The 19,886-nt window shown below is 47.5% G+C and overlaps 1 protein-coding gene across 1 annotated transcript in view; it reads left to right on the top strand.

Annotated features, from left to right (window-relative positions):
• The window catches only part of SPRED2 (sprouty related EVH1 domain containing 2), a 124,051-nt gene that overhangs the window by 69,493 nt on the left and 34,672 nt on the right, over positions 1-19,886 (top strand). Inside the window, exon 2 of the mRNA XM_062209552.1 lies at positions 17,743-17,920. Within this exon, the coding sequence (XP_062065536.1) occupies positions 17,743-17,920 (178 nt within the window). The remainder of the gene's footprint in view (positions 1-17,742; positions 17,921-19,886) is intronic.

Here is a 19,886-nt window from a genome sequence, read left to right as displayed (position 1 = left end):
CTCCCACATGAGTGTTAAGGCCCAAGCACTTGGGCCATCTCTTTCACTGCTTTCCCATGCACATTAGCAGGGAGCTGAATCCAAAGTGAAGCAGACAGGGCTCGAACTGGCGCCCATATAGGATGCCAGCATCTCTGGTGGGTTTACCCACTCACTATGTCAGAATGCTGGTCCTTAGAACAATGTTTTGTTTTCTTTTTTAAAGGTTTATTTTATTTATTTGAAAGAGCTACAGAGAGAGAGGTAGAGACTGGGGGGGAGGGGGTGTCTTCCTTCTCCTGGTTCACTCCCAAATGGCTGCAACTGTCAGAGCTAGGCTGATCCAAAGCCAAGAACCAGGAGTTTTTCCAGGTCTCCCACACAGGTGCAGGGGCTCAAGGACTTGGGCCATCTTCTACTGCTTTCCCAGGCCATAGCAGAGAGCTAGATCAGAAGTGGAGGAGCTGAGACTCGAACCATTGCCCATATAGGATGCCGGCACTGCAGGCGGTGGCTCTACCCTCTACACCACAGCGCCAGCCCCTGGAACAATATTTCTGAAAGGATAGTTGTGATGTATGTGATTTATCAGTGAACATAGTATTGTTTTTATAATTGAGGGAAAGTTTTTTTTTTTTTAAACAGTGGTAATGTTTACTTCTTAAGGTCTGCAGAAGTGTTTCTTAACTAAACCTAAAATATCTGAATATGTTGTTCCTTAGTATACCTAATCCAGGTGGCCCCTCTGTCTCTCAGAGTGTCTATTGTGGTTTAAAAAAAAAAAAATCAGAACAAAACCCATAGCACAGTCTATCATCGTAAGCATTCGTGTTCACTCCATGCACACTGTTGTGCACCAGACCATTACAAGTTTTTCATCTTGTAAAACTGAAACTCTCTCCGCGCTCAGCAGCAACTCTCCGTTCCCCCCTCCTCCCACCCCTGGCAACCACCATTCTACTTTCTGTTTCATTGACTCTGCAAGTCACATTTAGCTACCTTGGCAGTGGAATGCGTCACATAGTCCTTGTCTTTATGTGATGGAGCAGTGTCCTCAAGCTTCAGCCATGTCATACAGGCAGCAGGATTTCCTTTTTAAAGCCTGAGTAATATTCCATTGTATGTATATGTGTGTGTGTGTGTGTGTGTGGACGTGGACGTGTACACATATACCTGGTGGACATTTAGGTTGTTCCCACCCCATGGCTTATTGTGACTAATACTGCAATGAACCTGGGTGTGAATTACTTGTCTTTTGAAGATGGGAGTTACCCTTCAGTAAGTGTTGAGGTAAATTCTCTATGTACAAACACACAAGAATGAGCACCGTCATCCTCATGTTGTGTCGCCTTCATTTTATCTTGGCTTTTCTGTTTACCCAGAGCCTCTATATACCGAGTTACTCAGCGAGGGCGATGGCTGGGTACAGGACAGTGTAGCTGCAGTGCCCTCGGGCAGTGAGACTTTTCGAGTGAACCAGCACAATGTGGGCTTAGCCTGGGGAGGTGGCTGAAGCTCACCAGTGAATGGGATGAGCTGGAGGCTGTCCCTCTTGACTGACATTAGTCCCTTTTTGCTTTCTTGCGATACCAAGCGGCAGCCTGTAGTGGTGAGTTCGTGACAGGATGGCACAGTTACAATAGAGTGATTACATCTGGCTGCCCAGGCCAACTGTCACCTGTCAGTAACCGGCTCCCGTGGAAGAAGTTGTGATGGCCACCATAGCAGTCTTCCAGTGGCTCTGTGACTTAACACTTGGTCCTGCACCTGCTACTGGCATGTTGATGATACCCAGGCTGCCTGCCCGGCCAGGGTCTCATTCTGTGAAGATCACGAGGCTTGAAATCAAATGTCTTCTAGTATTTCCCCAAGCTGTAGACCTGGGGAAGTGTAGGTAGCTTTCGTCTTTCTTGAAGGTCCTCAAACTATCAGGCACCTCAAACTATAAATGAAAAACTGTTTGAAAACTGTTGTGTTAAAACTGTGGGCAAGCTTCATAGGTAGCAGGCCTGCACACTCTCCTTACTTCTCAACTCTCTCATGGCAGGAAAATAACTTAAAGAGAAGTACACAAACTGAGTGGGGAGCTGTGATTTCTTACAGCTCAGAAGGAATTTGCCCTTGTAGGTCAAATCCTGCCCTTCTGCGTAGTCAGCTAGTCTAGAACCCCTGCATTGTGATTATCCTATGAGCCCTATACTTGCCTCCCTTATCACCCAGTGTTGTAACCCTAGGGGAAAATGTCCCCAGTAACAAATAGTTTGTGGTTTATGGACTACACCATCAATGCAAATACCACTGATACTTTGTATTTAAAGAAGTGCTTTGCTTTTTGTTAGTCTGTTTGCTTGGCATAAAAAATTTTTTTAAAGATTTTATTTATTTATTTGAGAGATACAGTTACAGACAGTGAGAGGGAGAGACAGAGAGAAAGAAAGAAAGGTCTTCCTTCCATTGGTTTACTCCCCAAATAGCCGCAACGGCTGGAGCTTCGCCAGTCCAAAGCCAGGAGCCAAGAGTTTCTTCCAGGTCTCCCATGCGGGTGCAGGGGCCCAAGCACTTGGGCCATCTTCTACTGCTTTCCCAGGCCATAGCAGAGAGCTGGATTGGAAGAGGAGCAACTGGGACCCAAACTGGCACCCATATGGGATGCCAGCACCGCAGGCTGGGGTTTTACCCACCACGCCAGAGCACCGGCCCCTAGATGGGCTCTTTTCAAAGCCATTCAAGATCTAGTGATGCCAAATTTCAGGGTCCCCTTCAAGAGTTGAAGGATTTCTCCCCACGCCATGCCCACTTGGCCACCACCCAGTAAGAGCTGGCCATTCCCACTGAGAGCGGGCAGAGAGACTTCTGTTAGGGAGTGTGTATATCCCTGGGCAGTGAAACACTGGCGAATGTAACTGCACTCAGGTATGTCAGGAGTGGAATTGGCCAGGCTTTCACGGGCTGGATTGGGAGTCCCACTGCACATCCTTTTATGTTTTTCCTGTAGAGAATATCCCAATCCCTTGCAACTGATTGACAAGGAAACACTGTGACCAGAACTCACTTGTCACACGGGATCAGCCTGGACCTGATCTGTGCTTGAAGTGCGCCAAGCTCTATCAAAGGCCTACGAAGGCGTCCCTCCCCACCTGCAACCTGAGCAGTCCGTACCTTTTCCTTGTAGTCCCCCGTTTTCCGCGTGAGAGTGTGTCTCACGCCAGCTGAGACACACAGGATGAACTGTAGGGCCTAAAGCGCTGCTCTCTCTGCTCTTCCTTGCCTGTGTCTTGGCGTTTTTCCTCCTTGTGGCAAATGAGAACATCACATTTGAGGACGCATAATCACAGCTAGATAACTGGGTTGTAGCTGTTTTTCACAAACGATCTCATTAAACTTCTTCAATTTTCATCATTTTCTTGCTTTTTCAAAAATATTTTGATAAGCCAGCCAGTTTTGTTCCTGGGGACTTCATAATTGAGTAATAACACTTGCACTGAGAGAACATATCTGTCCATTTGTCATGGTTTCAGGTCTTTGTGGTTTTAGGTTTTTTTTGAGAGCTGTCTCAGTTGCATTTCACTGCTGGGAGTTTTCGGGTCTGCTTTTGTAGGATATTGTGGTGGCTTCGGTTTGCTGAGCCCTCTGGCACAGCTAAAGGACTTTAAGTTCGTTTGTTTAACATAAGAGTTTAAAAAGGGACCTCAGAAGTCAGATGGCCCCTGCCACTCTCTCAGGAGGGGGTCTTCCATGCCACTCTGCAGGCTCACCCAGGCCTGACAAGGAGAGGTGTAGAGGAGGCGAGGTTAAATCGGGGACCGGTTACACTGATAGGTGCACCGAGGATTTGCCTCTGTTGGTGTGAAGCCTGGGGGCACGACCCTGAGCCGGGCAGGGCTCCAGTGCCCACCTTCCAGCTCTAGTGCTTACATGGAGCTGTGTAGCTGGTAAGATCGCCTCATTTCTCCTTACAACTCCTGTCACAACAAGAATGACATCCTCCAGGGCTATGTCATATCCCTTTCCAGATACGGGGACATTTTGCCACTGCACCAGGGCCCTTAAAAAGGGAAAGGGGGCAGGGGGCAAGAGGATGATTACCAAGTCCCTTCTGCAGTCTGGATTTTAATTTTTCCTCTGCCAGATATCTAAAGCAGATGGTTTCCATGATTATTCTTAACTTATATGTGTAACTGGAGGTGGACATGCAGCAGATAGAGCTGCCACTGGCGATGTCCTGCCTGCTCCATTTCTCGCCCAGCTCTCTCTGCTACTGCATCATGGGAAGCAGTGATGATGGCTCCTGCTACCCACTGTGGGAGATCCGGATGGAGTCTCCGGCTCCTGGGTTCGGCAATGATGTGTTGATTGTATGACTTCACTGGTCATAATCAAAGACGTCAGCCAAATCTTCAGGCCCACCTCTGTTCCTGCCTCCACCTGGGAAGAAAAGAAGGCAATCCGGATTGAAGAGCCAATGGCTTGAGCGTGCTGGCTTGCTTGCTTTGTGTGTGTGTGTTCAGCTTTCCACTGAATTCTAGAAGAAAGGTGCTAAATGAATTCCTGCTCCCTGAAGGGCCATCCAAGTGCAGTGGCTCTGTCGGGAATATAAACAGGCAGACGCCTGGAAGATCGGTGTCCAGCCTTTCTCTAGCCACCGGCTTTCACTTCCACCCCCGCCATTGGATTGTTTGAGAACAGATCTTGTTAAGGACTTGGGAAGGGCTTTGTAGGTTTAGAATCTGGTATTTGCCTAGGTTGGTACTTTCCTGACCTTTGGAGCACAGTTTGCTTTCTGGGGGAAAGTGGCCACTGCAGAACGAGCTTTGTGTCCTGGCTGGCGGGAGGAAGTAACCAGACTTCACCCCTGTTCGCATCTTTTAGATCTGGTGTTGATCGGAGTGTGGAATATAGCACTGGGAATCCTGTCTCTCCTCCCTGCCTAAGTTTTCAGGTGTTCATGCAGGATGAGGGCAGGGTTAGCATTCTCAGGCCCGCACCTGGCACCTGTGATGAGTGTCACACACCTCTACCCAGCCAGGCGTCGCCGTCTGAGACTGTGCTTAGTGGTGGTTTTGTTTTTTTGGGTTTTTTTTTTTGTTTTTTTTTTTTGTTTTTGTAATGTATTTCAGAGTTGAAGATGTCTATGTGTTTCTCTGTAAAGATTTCGGCATGTGGATTAGTAAATATTCCCTTCCGTTGTTTTCTCCATTGCGAGAAAGAAAGCAAAAACCTTCTGAGAAAGTCGGGCGCAGAAGTTCAAGGCTGCAATTTAAAGCCCCGATTTGGAGATTATTAACTTTAAACGGCTCCCTTTGCCATTCGTGTTTTGAAGTACCAATTTTTCTATTACATGTACACTTTAATGTGGTAAGAGTTAATTTTGTTTAGTAATCCTGCATTTCCATTAGCTGGCCTTTGGGGTTTCAGTGTAGATCATAAATACCGTTTTTGGAAGGGTGTGTAAAACAGAGGGAAAGTCAAAGAAAATTACTGCTTTCGGAATAAAAAGTCAAAGAAGAAAGGGCTCTTCGGGGGCGGGTTCTTTTGTTTGTTTTAAGTTGGTAATCCTTTGATCTTGATTAATTATGAACTCTACTGAACTCCAGGCTCAGCAGAGCAGACAGACCATAAAAGCCCAATCAGAAGCCTAGTTCCAAACTTTGGCCCCTCGCCTCTGAGGACTCCCTTCTGCCTGCTTTGCACCTTGTAATCACACTGCAACTCATTCTGTGTAGAAGCGCATTCATTCCTTTTTGGTTTCAGTAAAATAAATTTCATCTCTTAAGGTAATTCACTCAGAGGTCAAAGTTTGCGGGGTTTTTGACAAAAACTCAAAACTATTCCCAGTAGATGTCTTGAATGTTATTAAACTGTTAACAGTAAATGCTTCCCATAGTCTCCCAGATGTTTTCACTGAATTTGAAATATGCAGATTAACATGCAGAGATGGCTGTGTGTCATGCAGTGATTGGTTTAACATTACAACAACACTCACACATGCCTGTCTGTATTTATCTTGTTTCTTCCTCAGTAGTTGGGCTCCTCCATCACTGCAGGTAGAAGGAAGAATGGAGGCCTTGGCTGGTGTACAGGGTGTGCGTTGTAAGGAAGAGCCCAGTCTGAACCACCTTCCCTGAGACAGTCAGTGGCTGCTCTGATGCTGAGCCTGAACAAGAGAACCCTTGGCAGGCTGCGCTGGGGCTGGCATAGTAAACTAAGCCTCTGCTTGCGGCGCCATCATCCCGTACGGGCGTGGGTTTGAATCCCGACTGTTCCACTTCCCAGTCCAGCTCTCTGCTATGGCCTGGGAAAGTAGTGAAGATGGCCCAAGTGCTTAGGCCCCTGAACCCACGTGGGAGACCCAAAGAAGCGCCTGGCTCCAGGCTTCCAATCAGTCCCCAGCTCCAGCCTTTGCAGCCATTTGTGGAGTGAACCAACAGATGCAAAGTCTCTGCTCTCTCCTTTCAAATAAATAAATCTTTAAAAAAAAAAAAAAAGTGGGGGGAGGGACACTTTCTCCTGCAGCAACTGTTTTAACTTTCTTGAATTCAGTGGAGTTGTGATTTTTTTTTTAATGTTTAGATTGTGCTATATTTACTTTTTTTTTTTTTTTTTAAGATTTATCTGTTTATTTGAAAGTCAGAGTTAGGGGCTATGGCACAGTGGGTTAACGCCCTGGCCTGAAGCGCCAGCGTCCCATATGGGCGCTGGTACTAGTCCCGGCTGCTCCTCTTCCGATCCAGCTCTCTGCTGTGGCCCGGGAAGGCAGTAGAAGATGGCCCAAGTCCTTGGGCCCCTGCACCCGCATGGGAGACCTGGAAGAAGCTCCTGGCCTCTGGCTTTGGATCAGCGCATCTCCAGCCGTTGAGGTCATCTGTGGAGTGAACCAACGGAAGGAAGACCTCTCTCTCTCTCTCTCTCTCTCTCTCTCTGCCTCTCCTCTCTCTGTGTAACTCTGACTTTTGAATAAATAAATAAATAAGTGTTTTTAAAAAAAAATAAAGAAAAAAAGAGTTACACAGAGAGACAAGGAGAGGCAGAGAGAGAGAGAGAGAGAGAGAGAGAGAGAGAGAGGTCTTCCATCTGCTGGTTCACTCCCCAGATGGCCGCAATGGCTGGAGCCGCACTGATCCCGAAGCCAGGACCAGGAGCTTCTTCCAGGACTCTGGCGGAGGTTCAGGGGCCCAAGGACCTGTGCCATTCTCTGTTGTTTTCTCAGGCCATAGTACAGAGCTGGATTGGAAGTGGAGCAGCCGGGATTCGAACAGGCGCCCATATAGGATGCCGGCACTGCAGATGGTGGCCTTACCCGCTACACCACAACACTGGCCCCACTATATTTACTTTGAAATCTAAGGATCTGCTGTGGTTGCTGCTGCTGGAAGGTAGTGAATTTAATTTCATGGGACCACCGTTTCAAGGATAATTTTCCGTGCATTCTGCGAAGGTGATTTCTCTGCCGTGTAGGTGCTTGACTGATGAGAGTACAAACTGGAGGACCAGGAAACCCACCCAAGACTTCAGAGGCAAATGCCCAGGAGTCTCCAGTTCCCTTGGCCTCTAGGGTAGGAAGAGTCTGCTCTCAGAAGGGAGAAGGCAGAGTTTTCAGATTTCAAGGAGAAGGGATTTATTTCCTGGTTGTGGATGAACCTTGCATCCACGCACCACCAGTCAACCAACTGCCATGCCTTCAGGCCTCGCCTCCCAGGCTTGGGCTCCAGCGGTCAGCCAGGCTTTCTATCTGCTGGGGTGTACTACTCCCCTCAAAGGTACCTGTACAGGAAAGTTGTATCGACACAGGGCGAGTTGCCAAAAAGCCATTTAGAAAAAAGAAGGAAAAAAAATCTGCTCTGGACACAGCTTCTAAAATTTCCCCTTCAGGTGCTGAAGCTAGAATTGACCTCAGTGCGCACTTCACTGCCTGTGTTTAAAAGGGCTCCCGTGTGATGGTTTGGGGCTGGGCACTAGCAGAATAGGACTGATGCCTTTGTCTTTATTGTGCTCCAATTATAAGTGATCAGTCGTGTGGACAGCACATTCTGGATGCTTGTGGTTGCTGAATTTAAATGCTGGTAGGAAAGGTTTTGTTGTTGCTTTAAAAAAAAAAAAAAAACCTTCTAACTCCATCCTTTAGACATTTTGGGTATATTAAGCAAAATCCAAAGGTATTTATTAAGAGGGGAAATTGCAAGCAACCACATTCCCAGGACCCTTCTGAGGCATCCAGGCGGTCCTCTGCTTCAGCGGGCAGTCTCAGGCCATCTGGGGAGGGGCGTTGGTTGTCCGCACAGGCATCTAATAAGGAACCTGATCCTGTACCAAGACTCTTCCTGAACAGGATTAGAGGATACAGATGGGAACAGCAGGCCCTGGAGGACCTGTTGATCCTGGCCTAGATTTGGAGAGGGAGCCTTTTAAGCCTAAGCACACGTGTGGTGGAGCAGACATGAACACATTCCCTAACTTCAAATCAGAGGAGCTCAAATGTGGAGCCTTCAGAAATCCCGGTCCTGAAGAAATAATGTAAAGTCATTCAGTGATTCGTCTGGTCCAGCTGGACAGCTACCAGAAATATCACAATAGAGAGACATTGCACAATTGCCAAGTCGTCTGTTAATTCTGATTCCAAATAAGTTATTGGGTGATGTTGAGTGTAGGATACAAAGAAGTGAGAGCAATACAGGTAGAATCTAGCTGAGTCAGACTTCCACGTGTTCATAACTACAGGAGACGGTCACTTAGAGGGTGGATAAAGAATTGTCTTCTAAACACAGTACAGTGGAAGGAGGCCAGTATAGCTGTGTAAGTCCTGCTGCGAAGGAAGCCAGCATTTCATGAGGAAGTGCCCAGCCTGCCTGGACATTGCCATGCGGGGGACATCACCACCTTCTTTCCAGTCCGTGCAGGTTGGCCTCTCGAGTTGGGGCTCCCTCTGTGGGCTGGTGTAGGGGCCACCAGAAACCTGGCTTGCCCCAGGCCCAGCAGGTGTTTTGAGCTCCCTTGCAGTGTCCCTCAAGGCTCCCTGGCTGGAAGTTGTCAGAGGGTCCCTAGTTACTTGCTGGTATTGCCCGACTGTTTCTACCAAGGCCTCTTAAGCCTCTGCAAAGCTTACAGGTTTAGCTTCCAGCCCTGATCTTTGTTCCTTTGTGTCTTTGCCTCATTTCCTTTTCTTGACCATTATGGGTCACGGGACACGGCAGCAAAGAAAGAGGGAGAGGTCAGAGTGGTGAGTGGCCCTGGCACCCTAGACCTGGGATGGCTTAGCAGAGTGTTTGTTCTCCTCCAAAAGATGGCTACAGAGTGGGTGCCGTTCTCTCTCACTCTCCTCCCCCGCCCTTGCCAGAGAAGGAGCCAGAATGAGCATTGCAAATACTGCTCTGACCCTTGTGACCTGAAGGTATATGGTAGCACCTGGAGATTGGACAATATGTGTATTTACAGTGAGTTGTGATTTAAAGGAAAGTATTACAGAGGCACTTAGCATTCTAAATCAACACTATCTGTTAAACAAGGCACGGGCATATAGTTTGAATCAGAAATCACTAGCCTATAAACATTTTTGTAGTAAAATTTCAATAGGAAAATAAAAATACTAAAGGCTCATGTCTATTAAGTCTTGACTTCCTAGGATTGGTTCTAAAGTATGACGAGACGAGTTATTAAATTGAATGATCATTCATGTTTCAAGTATGCTACCAGCACCTTCACGGTAGTAGAGAATATGGCCCTTTCTGACACGTGCCCTGGAGCATAGTGTGTGGGCGAGCGGGTTTATTTATGTGCTTCCACGTAGCTAGGTAGCATCCACAACAAAGATGGTAGGCTTATCCGAGGCATGCGGGGATGAGGATGGCCGCGCCCCCACCTCCCCCTCTCAGGGTGGAGCCTGGACTGAAGGAGGTTGATGACCCTGCTTAGCTTGCTGGCTTGTACAGGACTACGGGGCATTGCAAACGTTTTCTAGTGGCTTCACGCAGATTCTGAGCTCAACACAGTGGAGGACAAAAACCTGTTCCCAGCCCTCGTGGAGCTCCACAATCGGAACAGGGCCCAACTGATTCATGAGTGAAGGTGCCATCCCCAGTCATTGTAAGGCAAGGACCCAGTACTACCGCCACCCTACCCCAAACACACACACCTCTCGGATATCATTGTATATGCTAGGGTTCCACTTCTGAAAACTCGCTTCATACCATTCAAAATGAATGCGTAAAACACATCAAACCTGTGTTGCAATTCTCTAGGGTGGAGGTGGAGTTGCTGTCCGTGGGCAAGAGTCACTGGGGCATCTCAGGAGATTGGGGAACACTGATGAGCCTGTTTTCTTCTTCTTTTAAGATTTTATTTATTTGAGAGGCAGAGTTACAGACAGAAAGGTCTAACATCTGTGGGTTCACTCCCCAAATGGCCGCAACGGCCGGAGCTGGGCCAAACTGAAGCCAGGAGCTTTTTCCAGGTCTCCCATGCAGGTACAGGGGTCCAAGGACTTGGGTCATCTTCTACTGCTTTCCCAGGTCATAGCAGAATGGACTGGAAGAGGAGCAGCTGGGACACCAAATTGTGCCCATATGGGTTGCTGGCACTGCAGGCAGAGGCTTAGCCCATTATGCCACGGCACCGGCCCAGAGCCTGTTTTCTTCTGCTGGTAAATCTGCTCCTTAGCATCATGCCCTGGCACCATGAGTTCAAATGAAGGTATCATCACCAGCTCAAGTTCACTGATTCTTTGACTTGTGTGTTCTAGGGCGGGGCTGATGTTAAACAACTGCAGGAAAGCCCTTTTCCAGAGTGATCTTAGCCCACTGTTCCACTTCCCCAACTCAGATGTCATGCAGAGCAGCTCTCTTGGCCAGCAAATGTTTATCGCTCAGAACTTTTCTTCCCTGTCCCTCAGTATTGAGAGGAAAGCTGGTGCCTCCACCAGGACTGGCCCTGCCACGTCTGGCATCCTGGTGTGCTTTTCTTAGACTGTTTCTGCACTGGCTAGGCCAGCCATGTGGGTGGTGCACATTTGGATAATTAGTGCAGAGGCCTTCCTTCCTGCATGCCGAGCTGGTGCTCCCCTTTAGTAGGCTTTGTACTGAAAATCTTGTCACCACCGTGCAGTTTTCTGCATAGTGGGTCACTCTCCTTGCTCATAAAGTTCAAAACACATTTCTAGAGGCAGCGCTGTGGCATAGCAGGTAAAGCCGCTGCCTGCAGCACCAGCATCCCATATGGGCACTGGTTCAAGTCCTGGCTGCTCCACTTCCAATCCAGCTCTCTGCTATGGCCTGGGAAAGCAGCAGAAGATGGCCCAGGTCCTTGGGCCCCTGCACCCACATAGAAGACTCAGAAGAAGCTCCTGGCTCCTGGCTCCTGGCTTCGGATTGGCCCAGCTCCAGCTGTTTCAGCCATTTAGGGAGTGAACCAGTGGATGGAGGACCTCTCTCTCTCTCTCTCTCTCTCTCTCTGCCTCTGCCTCTGCCTGTGCCTCTCCTTCTCTCTCTGTGTAACTCAGACTTTCAAATAAATAAATATTTTAAAAAAACCACACATTTCTAAAACCTGGGCAATCTGCTTTTAAAAAATTCTTAAGTACTTGATTCTCAAAATAGACACTCCCAAGACTACCAGCCAACCCAACAGAATGTAACCAGCGCCTTTGGCTTCTCCACACATTTGATCCTGCTGAAACATTCTGTTGATTCATTTTTTAAAAGATCACCAGGCAAATATATTTACTTCACATCCACATATTTTATACATACAAGATCTGAGGTAATCAAAGGGTCTTTATAAATCTGTAGGCCCAGGGAAAACCTGGTGTGTTGTGTGTGTGTGTGTGTGTGTGATTAGAACGAGCTGTGTGTGCCTGGCTCCCTGAGAGAGGGTGGCATTATATTTGGCTCAGCTGACATCTGGGAGCTGGGCTGGAGAGGCTGCCATCTTGCCTAATCCCTCTCAAGGTCTGGGGAAGGGGGCAAGAGTGGGGAAGCGGCTGGGAGGAAGTGACTCCCAGGTCTAGCATAATGGAGTGATAAAGGAGCCCCGGAATCAGATAAGGGCCGGGATGGGGAGGGGGTGCAGTATTTATGGGGAATATAAAAGTTGCAGTCTCCATCCCTGAAGGAAGCACAGTGGAGGGGCGGGAGCCACCTTGCAGATGGCAGGCGGAACCGATTCCTCTGCAGGTGTGTGTACAGTGGACAAGCAAACCTGCTCTTTGTAAACCCGACTTCACTGAGAGTTGCTGGAGGTCCATGTCAGCTTTCCTCCTGAGAGCTTCCCTGCCCCTCTACTCTGCCCACAGTTGAGAAGGGCAGGCAGCCTGGAAACCTCTCCTCAGTGACCAGGAGTAGTCCAGGCCAGCCTTTCACAAACAGGAATGGCGGCTACAACGGAGCAAACCTCTCTGACTCTGGCATTTGACCTATTTATTTTTTCATTTAATTTATTTATTGGAAAGGCAGAGACAGATTTTTTTTTTTTTTTGAGATTTATTTACTTATTTGAAAGGCAGAGTTAACAGAGAGGCAAAGGCAGAGTTAGAGATCTTCCATCCACTGGTTCACACCCTAAATGGCTGCAGTGGCCAGAGCTAGGCCAATCCAAAGCCAGGAGCTTCTTCCAGGTCTCCCATGCAGGTGCCGGGGTCCAAGCACTTGGGCCATCTTCTACTGCTTTCCCAGGCCGTAGCAGAGAGCTGGATTGGAAGAGGAGCGGCTAGGACTTGAACCGGTGGCCATATGGGATGCCGGCACTGCAGGCGGCAGCTTTACCCACTATGCCACAGCGCCGACCCCAGAGACAGAGATCTTACATTCACTGGTTCACTCCCTAAATGCTTGCAACAGCTGAGGATGGGCTAGGGTGAAGCCTAGAGCCCAAAACTCATTGTGAGTCTTCCACAGGGGTGGCAGGGACTCAACCACTTGAGTGCTGCTCCCAGGGTATACATCAGTAGGAAGCTGGAACTGAGGCGTGGAGCCAGGACTAGAACCCAGGTGTGTCTTACCTGCTGTGCCAAACACCTGCTCCATAACTGCTTTTATTTTAAACAGCAAGGTCCCATCTGCTCTTCATCCTGCAAAGGAAGAAACTAAGGCTCGGAGAGAGGCTTTTCAGCTAAAGAGAGGTGGGACACTGGTGATACACCTGCCTGAGATGCACATGTTCCTCTGGAGATACAGTCCTCACTGTTTCTGCAGTCCTTTGTTTACTTCTGTAACAAGGCCCTGGTGAAGGCCCACTGCTTTTCTTTTGCTTTGCGTTTTTTAAATGTATTTATCTGGGAGGCAGGCAGACAGAGCACTCTGTGAATCTACTGGTTCACTCCTTAGATGGCCCATAACAGCCAGGGGATGGGACAAGCCAGAGTCAGAACCGGGAACTCGGTCGAGTCTCCCACACTGAGCGCCAGGAACCCAGTGAAACCTAATGACCTGAGCCATCACCTGCTGCCTCCCAGGGTGCCCATGAGCAGGAAGCTGGACTAGGAGCAGAGCAGGACTGGGACTCAGACACTCCAGGAGGAGATGCACGCCAACCAGTATCTTAACTGCTAGGTCAAACACACACACACACACACACACCCCACAGCCTGCTTTATATCTGGAGAAAGCTTAGGCCTGAGAGCTAAACCTTCTGTTTGGAGCTGCTACTTATAGTTTTAAAATTGTCCTCTCTTTACCTTGCTGTCCTGCCACTGGTTGTCACCTGTAACCTGTGTATCAAGTGACCTCAGGACAAGACCACATGTTGGGAACACAGAGCTTTTTCCTTCAAGGATCTTCATTTCAACAGCAGATCTCTGGCCAGTTTTACTCATAGTTCACCTAAAGAGTTTGGTACCAGAGGCCGGCGTAGTGGGTAGAGCTGCTGCCTCCGGTGCTGGCCTCCCACATGGCTGCTCCACTCCCAATGCAGTTCTCTGCTATGGCCTGGGAAAGCAGTAGAAGATGGCCCAAGTCCTTGGGCCCCGTCAGCTGCATGGGAGTCCCGGAAGAAGCTCCTGGCTCCTGGCTTCAGATGGGCTCAGCTCCAGCCGTTACGGCCAGTTGGGGAGTGAACCAGCAGATGGAAGACCTCTCTCTCTCTCTCTGCCTCTCCTCTCTGTGTAACTCTGACTCAAATAAATAAATAACTCTTTAAAAAAAGAAAAGAATATGGTCCCATTGGACGGCAGGTTGTCCAGCACCGTTTACGATGGCACTGATTGGAACAGCACATCTCAAGTCCGGATGTGGCATCTCCATCCAGTTGGTGTTTGGACCCACTGCTGGAGCGTCACCAGGTCCCCACCACTGGGACAGCAATTTCCAGTTTCAGAAGTCTTGTCTAAGTTGCTATTATTTTGTTATTTTTGACAATGTTTAGCATGTTTTTGGAATTTTTCCTAAGACATACCCGCAGCAACTTCCCTGTACACATTTTTAAAAAAACGAACTTGCCCTGCCCTTCCTGCTCCGTCCCCTCACCCCACCCGTGCATCTGTTTTAAGCAGATGTTGTTTAATTCTTTCCAGAAAGAGGGGGAGGGACGGTGGGAAGGGAGTTTTCCTCCTTATACCTTTCTGGTGGTGGAGTTTATTGTCATTTCTGTTCGGGGCGGGGCGATGCGCCCCAGTAACGCACAGATAGGAAGCAGCTGGTAGCGGGCCCGAAGCTGGGTTATCCGACAGCTCTCGGTACAGTGCTTCATCCCCCAGCCTCATTTGAAATAGCCAGATGCCGCAGTTAAGGGTGGCTTCCGCACCCCCAGCTCCCCCACCCACGCAGCCGTCCTGGAGGAGTCTGCACCCTGGGGAGGCGCCGGAGAGGAGGGATCCGGGCTGGAAGGAGATGGCGCAGGACAGAACGCCTGCAGAGGCCACAGTGAACAGAAGCAGAGGGGTGGCGGGGGGTCACCTTTTACATCTCTAATAAATGAATTCTTTTTTGGAAATCAGTTTATGGCACTAATCTAAGTAATGCAAACTTCCCTTTTTCATGTTTACTTAATCTCCTCAAAGGAAGAGAGCAGAGCACACAGCTGCGGCCGGAGGAAAGTAAAAGCACGTTTACATGAGAGGGGTCTAGAGTTGCAGCCCCTCACCCTGGCCGTTCCCTGTGGAGATGAGCCCAGAGTACCCCTACCACAGAGCTGCCTTGCACACTGGGGGCCCTTAGCTTTTCTGGGATACTTGGGGTGTAGGGGGGAAAACCAAGACATTCTTCACAATTGTTTGTGCAGCGATCTAAACAAATGTTATAAAGTATTCATGATTAACCCCTAGGAGCTCAAGGGACATGCATGATGGGTGGCGGTGACTGGATTCTGAATGGTGTGCTTGTGCGGCCTGTGGTTTTTATTCGGTTTTCCTGTTAATGAAAAGAGAGCCTTCACAGCTATCCCAGTTAAGCTGTGCCGTTCATAAGCAAATGACTACTGAGCACTTAAAAAACAACAGCAGCAGCAGGGGTTCTGTTAGCTACAGATAGTTTTTAAACCTGTTTATATTGTGTATCTAACCCTTTCACTCCACAACCTTTGATGTGTCAGGCACTTTTCTAGGCACTAGGAATATGTATTAAATGAACCTAGAGCACCAAGTCTGCTCCTGGGAGTTTATGTCCTGGAGGGCAAATATCCATGTTTCAGAGCAAGCCAGGTGAGACTTATAAGAGGTACAGGTGCTGCTGTAAAGAGAATGGGGACAGATGCCAGCATTCATTCATGTGTCTCTCTTCTCTCCATTATGAGAGCAGTCTTCTTGGGGATGGATTGGGGAAATGGTAGCAGGATGCCATGTAGCACCTAAGGACCCACTTGAGGTTAGTGGTTATGAATTTTAAGACAGGGCTTAGGAGCATGGTGGAGATGGGCTTTGTCTCATCACGTTCAGCAGCCTAAGTGGAGAAGGCAGAGGGTAGGGTTTAGTAGGTTGAGCTGTGCCAGGCAATTAGAGTGAGGAAAGAGAGGGCAAAGGAGTTTCATGATAGACCATGGAACTTGAGTTGGGTAGAGTATCAGGTAAGGACACGGCGGGGTACAGGGAGCAGGATAAAAGTGCTTGAAGAATATTGAGGGTAGTGGAGGGCCTGGTCACGTGTGTGGACTTGAACTGGAGGGACAGCCACAGTAAGTGTCCCACTCCACGTCTCAGCTGGCGAGTACCAAACGGGAGGGAGAGCAGCCTATGAGAATGGGCCACGGAGGCTCAGCCAAGGGCACCTTTTATTTAGGCTGAGGAAACAGAAGGACATTCTGTGAGGGACTTAGAGTAGTTAGATTCCTGCAAGTAGAATGGTGGTTGCTGGGGGCTGAGCTGGAGGAGGGGGAGAGAACAGTATTGAATGCGTACAGTGTGCTTCAGTCTGGGATGATGTGACGAAGTTCTGGGGCTGGATATTGGTGATTGCACAATAGTGTGAGTATACTGCTTGTCACTGATGAGGAATTGTTAAAATAATAAATTTTATGTTATGTATGTGTTACCTCAGTCTTCCAAAATAAAAAGGATTTGGGGTGAGTGTTTGACCCAACAGTATCTGGGTTCAGGTCCCCACTCTGCTTCCCATCCAGCTTCCTGCTAATGCGCACCGTGGGAGGCAGCAGGTCATGGTTCAAGTACTTGGGTCCTTACCAGCCACGTGGGAGACCCAGAAGGAGTTCTAGTCTTCTTGCCTTGGCCTGGTCCAGCCCCTGCTGTTGAGGGCATTTGGGGAATAAACTGACAAATGGACAAATTCTCTCCCCCCCCTTCAAATAAATAAATAATAATTCTTTAAATTACTAGCCCTATTTGAAACAAATAAATGAAAAGGAGTAGAGGAGAGAATGGGGAAGCAATGGGGGACGTAAGAGACCTCGAGTCCTGGATTCACAGTACAGGGGGAGTTGGGCCACAGTGGGGAGAGACTGGGGTGAGCAGGGCTGTGGGGCAGACGGACTGTCTCCATGGTCTCGGGCAGATTGCACTGGGCTGAAGGACAGGAATCTGGGTTCCTCTGTGTCTTTGTTGCCCTGGAATCTGGCACAGTGCCTGGCACTTACAAGACGTGAATATATGTTTAAGTAAAAAAAATTTTTATCCCAAGGAAGAAAACAGCAAGGGAGAATTTAATGGCCTTGCTGGAAATCCAAATAAATTTCCCAAAAAAGTGATGAAGAATGAAAAGAAGCTCAAGTTGGTCTCTGGAGGAGAAAGGATTTTGGCAAATGTGCTAAAGAACTTATTGCAAAATTGAAATTTCAGACTGGAAAAAATAAAATCATAAACAGAAGGCTACAGTTGTCAAAAAACTTGTTTGAATTGAAATATTTTCCCACCTACATAAATGAGTACGTGATGAATTTGTGACTCGGAAGTAGATGATTGTATCCCTATGTTAAATAAGATGAAAAACTTTAAAAATATATTAAGATTATTAACTTTACATAATGTTACAAGCTGAGTTTAAAGGCTTGAAACCATACTACTCTGTTAACAGATTTGTCTTCCAGCTTACGGATACCAAATTATAAAGATCAGCTCATTTCATTAATACACCCAGTGTAGAGATTGTATTACCTGCAGACATCTTCAGGAACTTTAATTGCTACTTTTCTTTTTGTAAATGTACTTTTATATTGAATGTAAATGTTTTTGTTGTAGCCCTAAACAGTGAGGTGGGCCACTGTGGTTGCTGCCCGGCACAGAGTTTTCTTAGACAAGTCCAGAACGGTGCTAGTTGGTGGTCTTCTTGCATTGTGAAACATGTTCCGCGGCTGCCAGACCATTGTCATGCCCCATTCTTCTTGTTGTCGTTTTAGTGACAGCTATATTGTGCGTGTCAAGGCTGTGGTTATGACCAGAGATGACTCCAGCGGGGGATGGTTCCCACAGGAAGGAGGCGGGATCAGTCGCGTCGGGGTGTGTAAGGTCATGCACCCCGAAGGCAGTGGACGAAGCGGCTTTCTCATCCATGGTGAACGACAGAAAGACAAACTGGTAATGGCAGACACACGCGCGTGGGTTACATTACCTGTGGCTGACTTGCCTACCTTCAACTGTAGCCCTATCCCATTAGGCGTTGTTTTTTTTCCCCCTCCTTCTTTCCCTGACTTCAAACTCTTGCTAAAACTTCAAAAGTTAGAACCCAAGAGCTGGTGCCAAATTGCAAAACATAGCCCTCCTTTTCCATCCAGCAAAGTGTCTTTTGCCTACACACCACATAACCCAGACACTTAGAAGTGTTACGTGGCTGTGTCGCTTACATCTCTGATTAATCAAGAAGTCTGTCATGGAAGAAATTCGCAACAAACTGTAAGCTTTATTATGAATCAGATTTTCTGAGCTGTGCATTCAATTTTTAAAACTGTAGGGCTTATTCATAGAGCACGCCATTAAGGCTTGGATGGTGAATGGTAAAATGAAGGGCAGGAGGTCACCTGACATTGACTGCTAGTAAATGAGTGTTTATCTGAAAGACACTGTAGCATTAATCTCATAAGCTAATGAGTAACCCATGCTTGGAAAAAGACAGTAACAAAAGGTAGCACTTTCATGCTTCTATAAATAATTATACATGCTTATGAGCAAATTGGAGTGTCATCATGATCTCCCAAGAGTAGAAGGACATTCGCATAAAGGACTTGGGCTGTCCGGTTCTTTGTCATGAAGGAATCCATGATGGGAAAAACAAAAACCTCACATGCCCAAAGCTATTTTAAATTAATGGCTTTAAACGTGGAAGAACACTGTCCTATCTTTATTAAATCATTAGTATGTATTCAGAAGCCATTGACTGATTCGGAATGCACAGGATTGTACAGGATCTCACAGACACCACAGAGGATGTTGCTGTTCCATCTGAGATCACAGTGGCATCTGTGGAGTTTAAGTGTCAAGTGTATGCAGCCATTTGTTATTGATTGAGAAAGTGACAATAGGTGAGCACAGTTTGTGAGTGTTACATATGAATAAACAGAAGCGCTGATTCATACATGATTCATTTCTAGAAATTCAGAGGGAGAAAAAAGCTAATTTTAAGAAGTTTCTATTCATGACATTCCTTTTCATAGTCCAGTAGTGAAAACGTTCTTGTTTATAACATCTTTGCAATAAGGGCAATATAACTACACTACCAAAAAGTAAAATAACTACCTGTTTATCTAGCATTCACCATGTGCTAAGTGCATGTGGTTAATTTGTGTCATTGATTCCTTACAGTAACCTTCAGAGACTCAGAAACATGCTTTGTTTGCTGTGACTCATTTTGGGGCCCTGGAACCAATATTTGACACTCTGAATCCAAAAACGAGGCAGTCACATGTGCACAACCACCTTAGCCCTTGGATGCAGAGTTTTTTCTTGTACCTTTTCTTATTTTTCTATAGCTATCATCAGAGTTCATAAGCAGTTTTGTATCCCATTGGTTCTGCCCTAGCATTCTCAGAAGACATCTCCATTTCCCTTTCTCCCCTTATCCCTGCCCTCAGTATTATGAATAGACATTTATCTGCATTTTCCCCATTTACTATTTTTTGGAAAAATTTGGGGGGGTCAGATTTTCTTTATTTATTTGAGAGGCAGAGTTACAGAGAGAGAGAGAAGGAGAGACATGGAAAAAGGTCTTCCACCTGCTGGTTCACTCCCCCAAATGGCTGAAATGGCTGGAGCTGGGCCAGTCTGAAGCCAGGAGTTTCTTGCATGTTTCCCATGCAGATTCAAGGGCCCAAACATGGCTTTCCCAGGCCATTAGCGGAGACCTGGATTGGAAGAGGAGCAGCTGGGATATGAACCGGTGTCCACATGGGATGCCGGCACTGCAAGCAGAGGCTTAACCTACTGCACCGCAGCACTGGCCCCATAGGCTGGGTGGAGTCAGATTTTCATGACTTTTGATGCATGTACAAAGGGCTGCTGCCAGCACATGTGAGTTTCCTTTCACACATTGAAGGTCATATATTTTAAA

The sequence above is a fragment of the Lepus europaeus genome, chromosome 13, assembly GCF_033115175.1.
Source record: "Lepus europaeus isolate LE1 chromosome 13, mLepTim1.pri, whole genome shotgun sequence".
Taxonomy (NCBI): Eukaryota; Metazoa; Chordata; class Mammalia; order Lagomorpha; family Leporidae; genus Lepus; species Lepus europaeus.
Note: the sequence above shows the minus strand (reverse complement) of the source record. Positions and strands in the feature narration are given on the sequence as shown.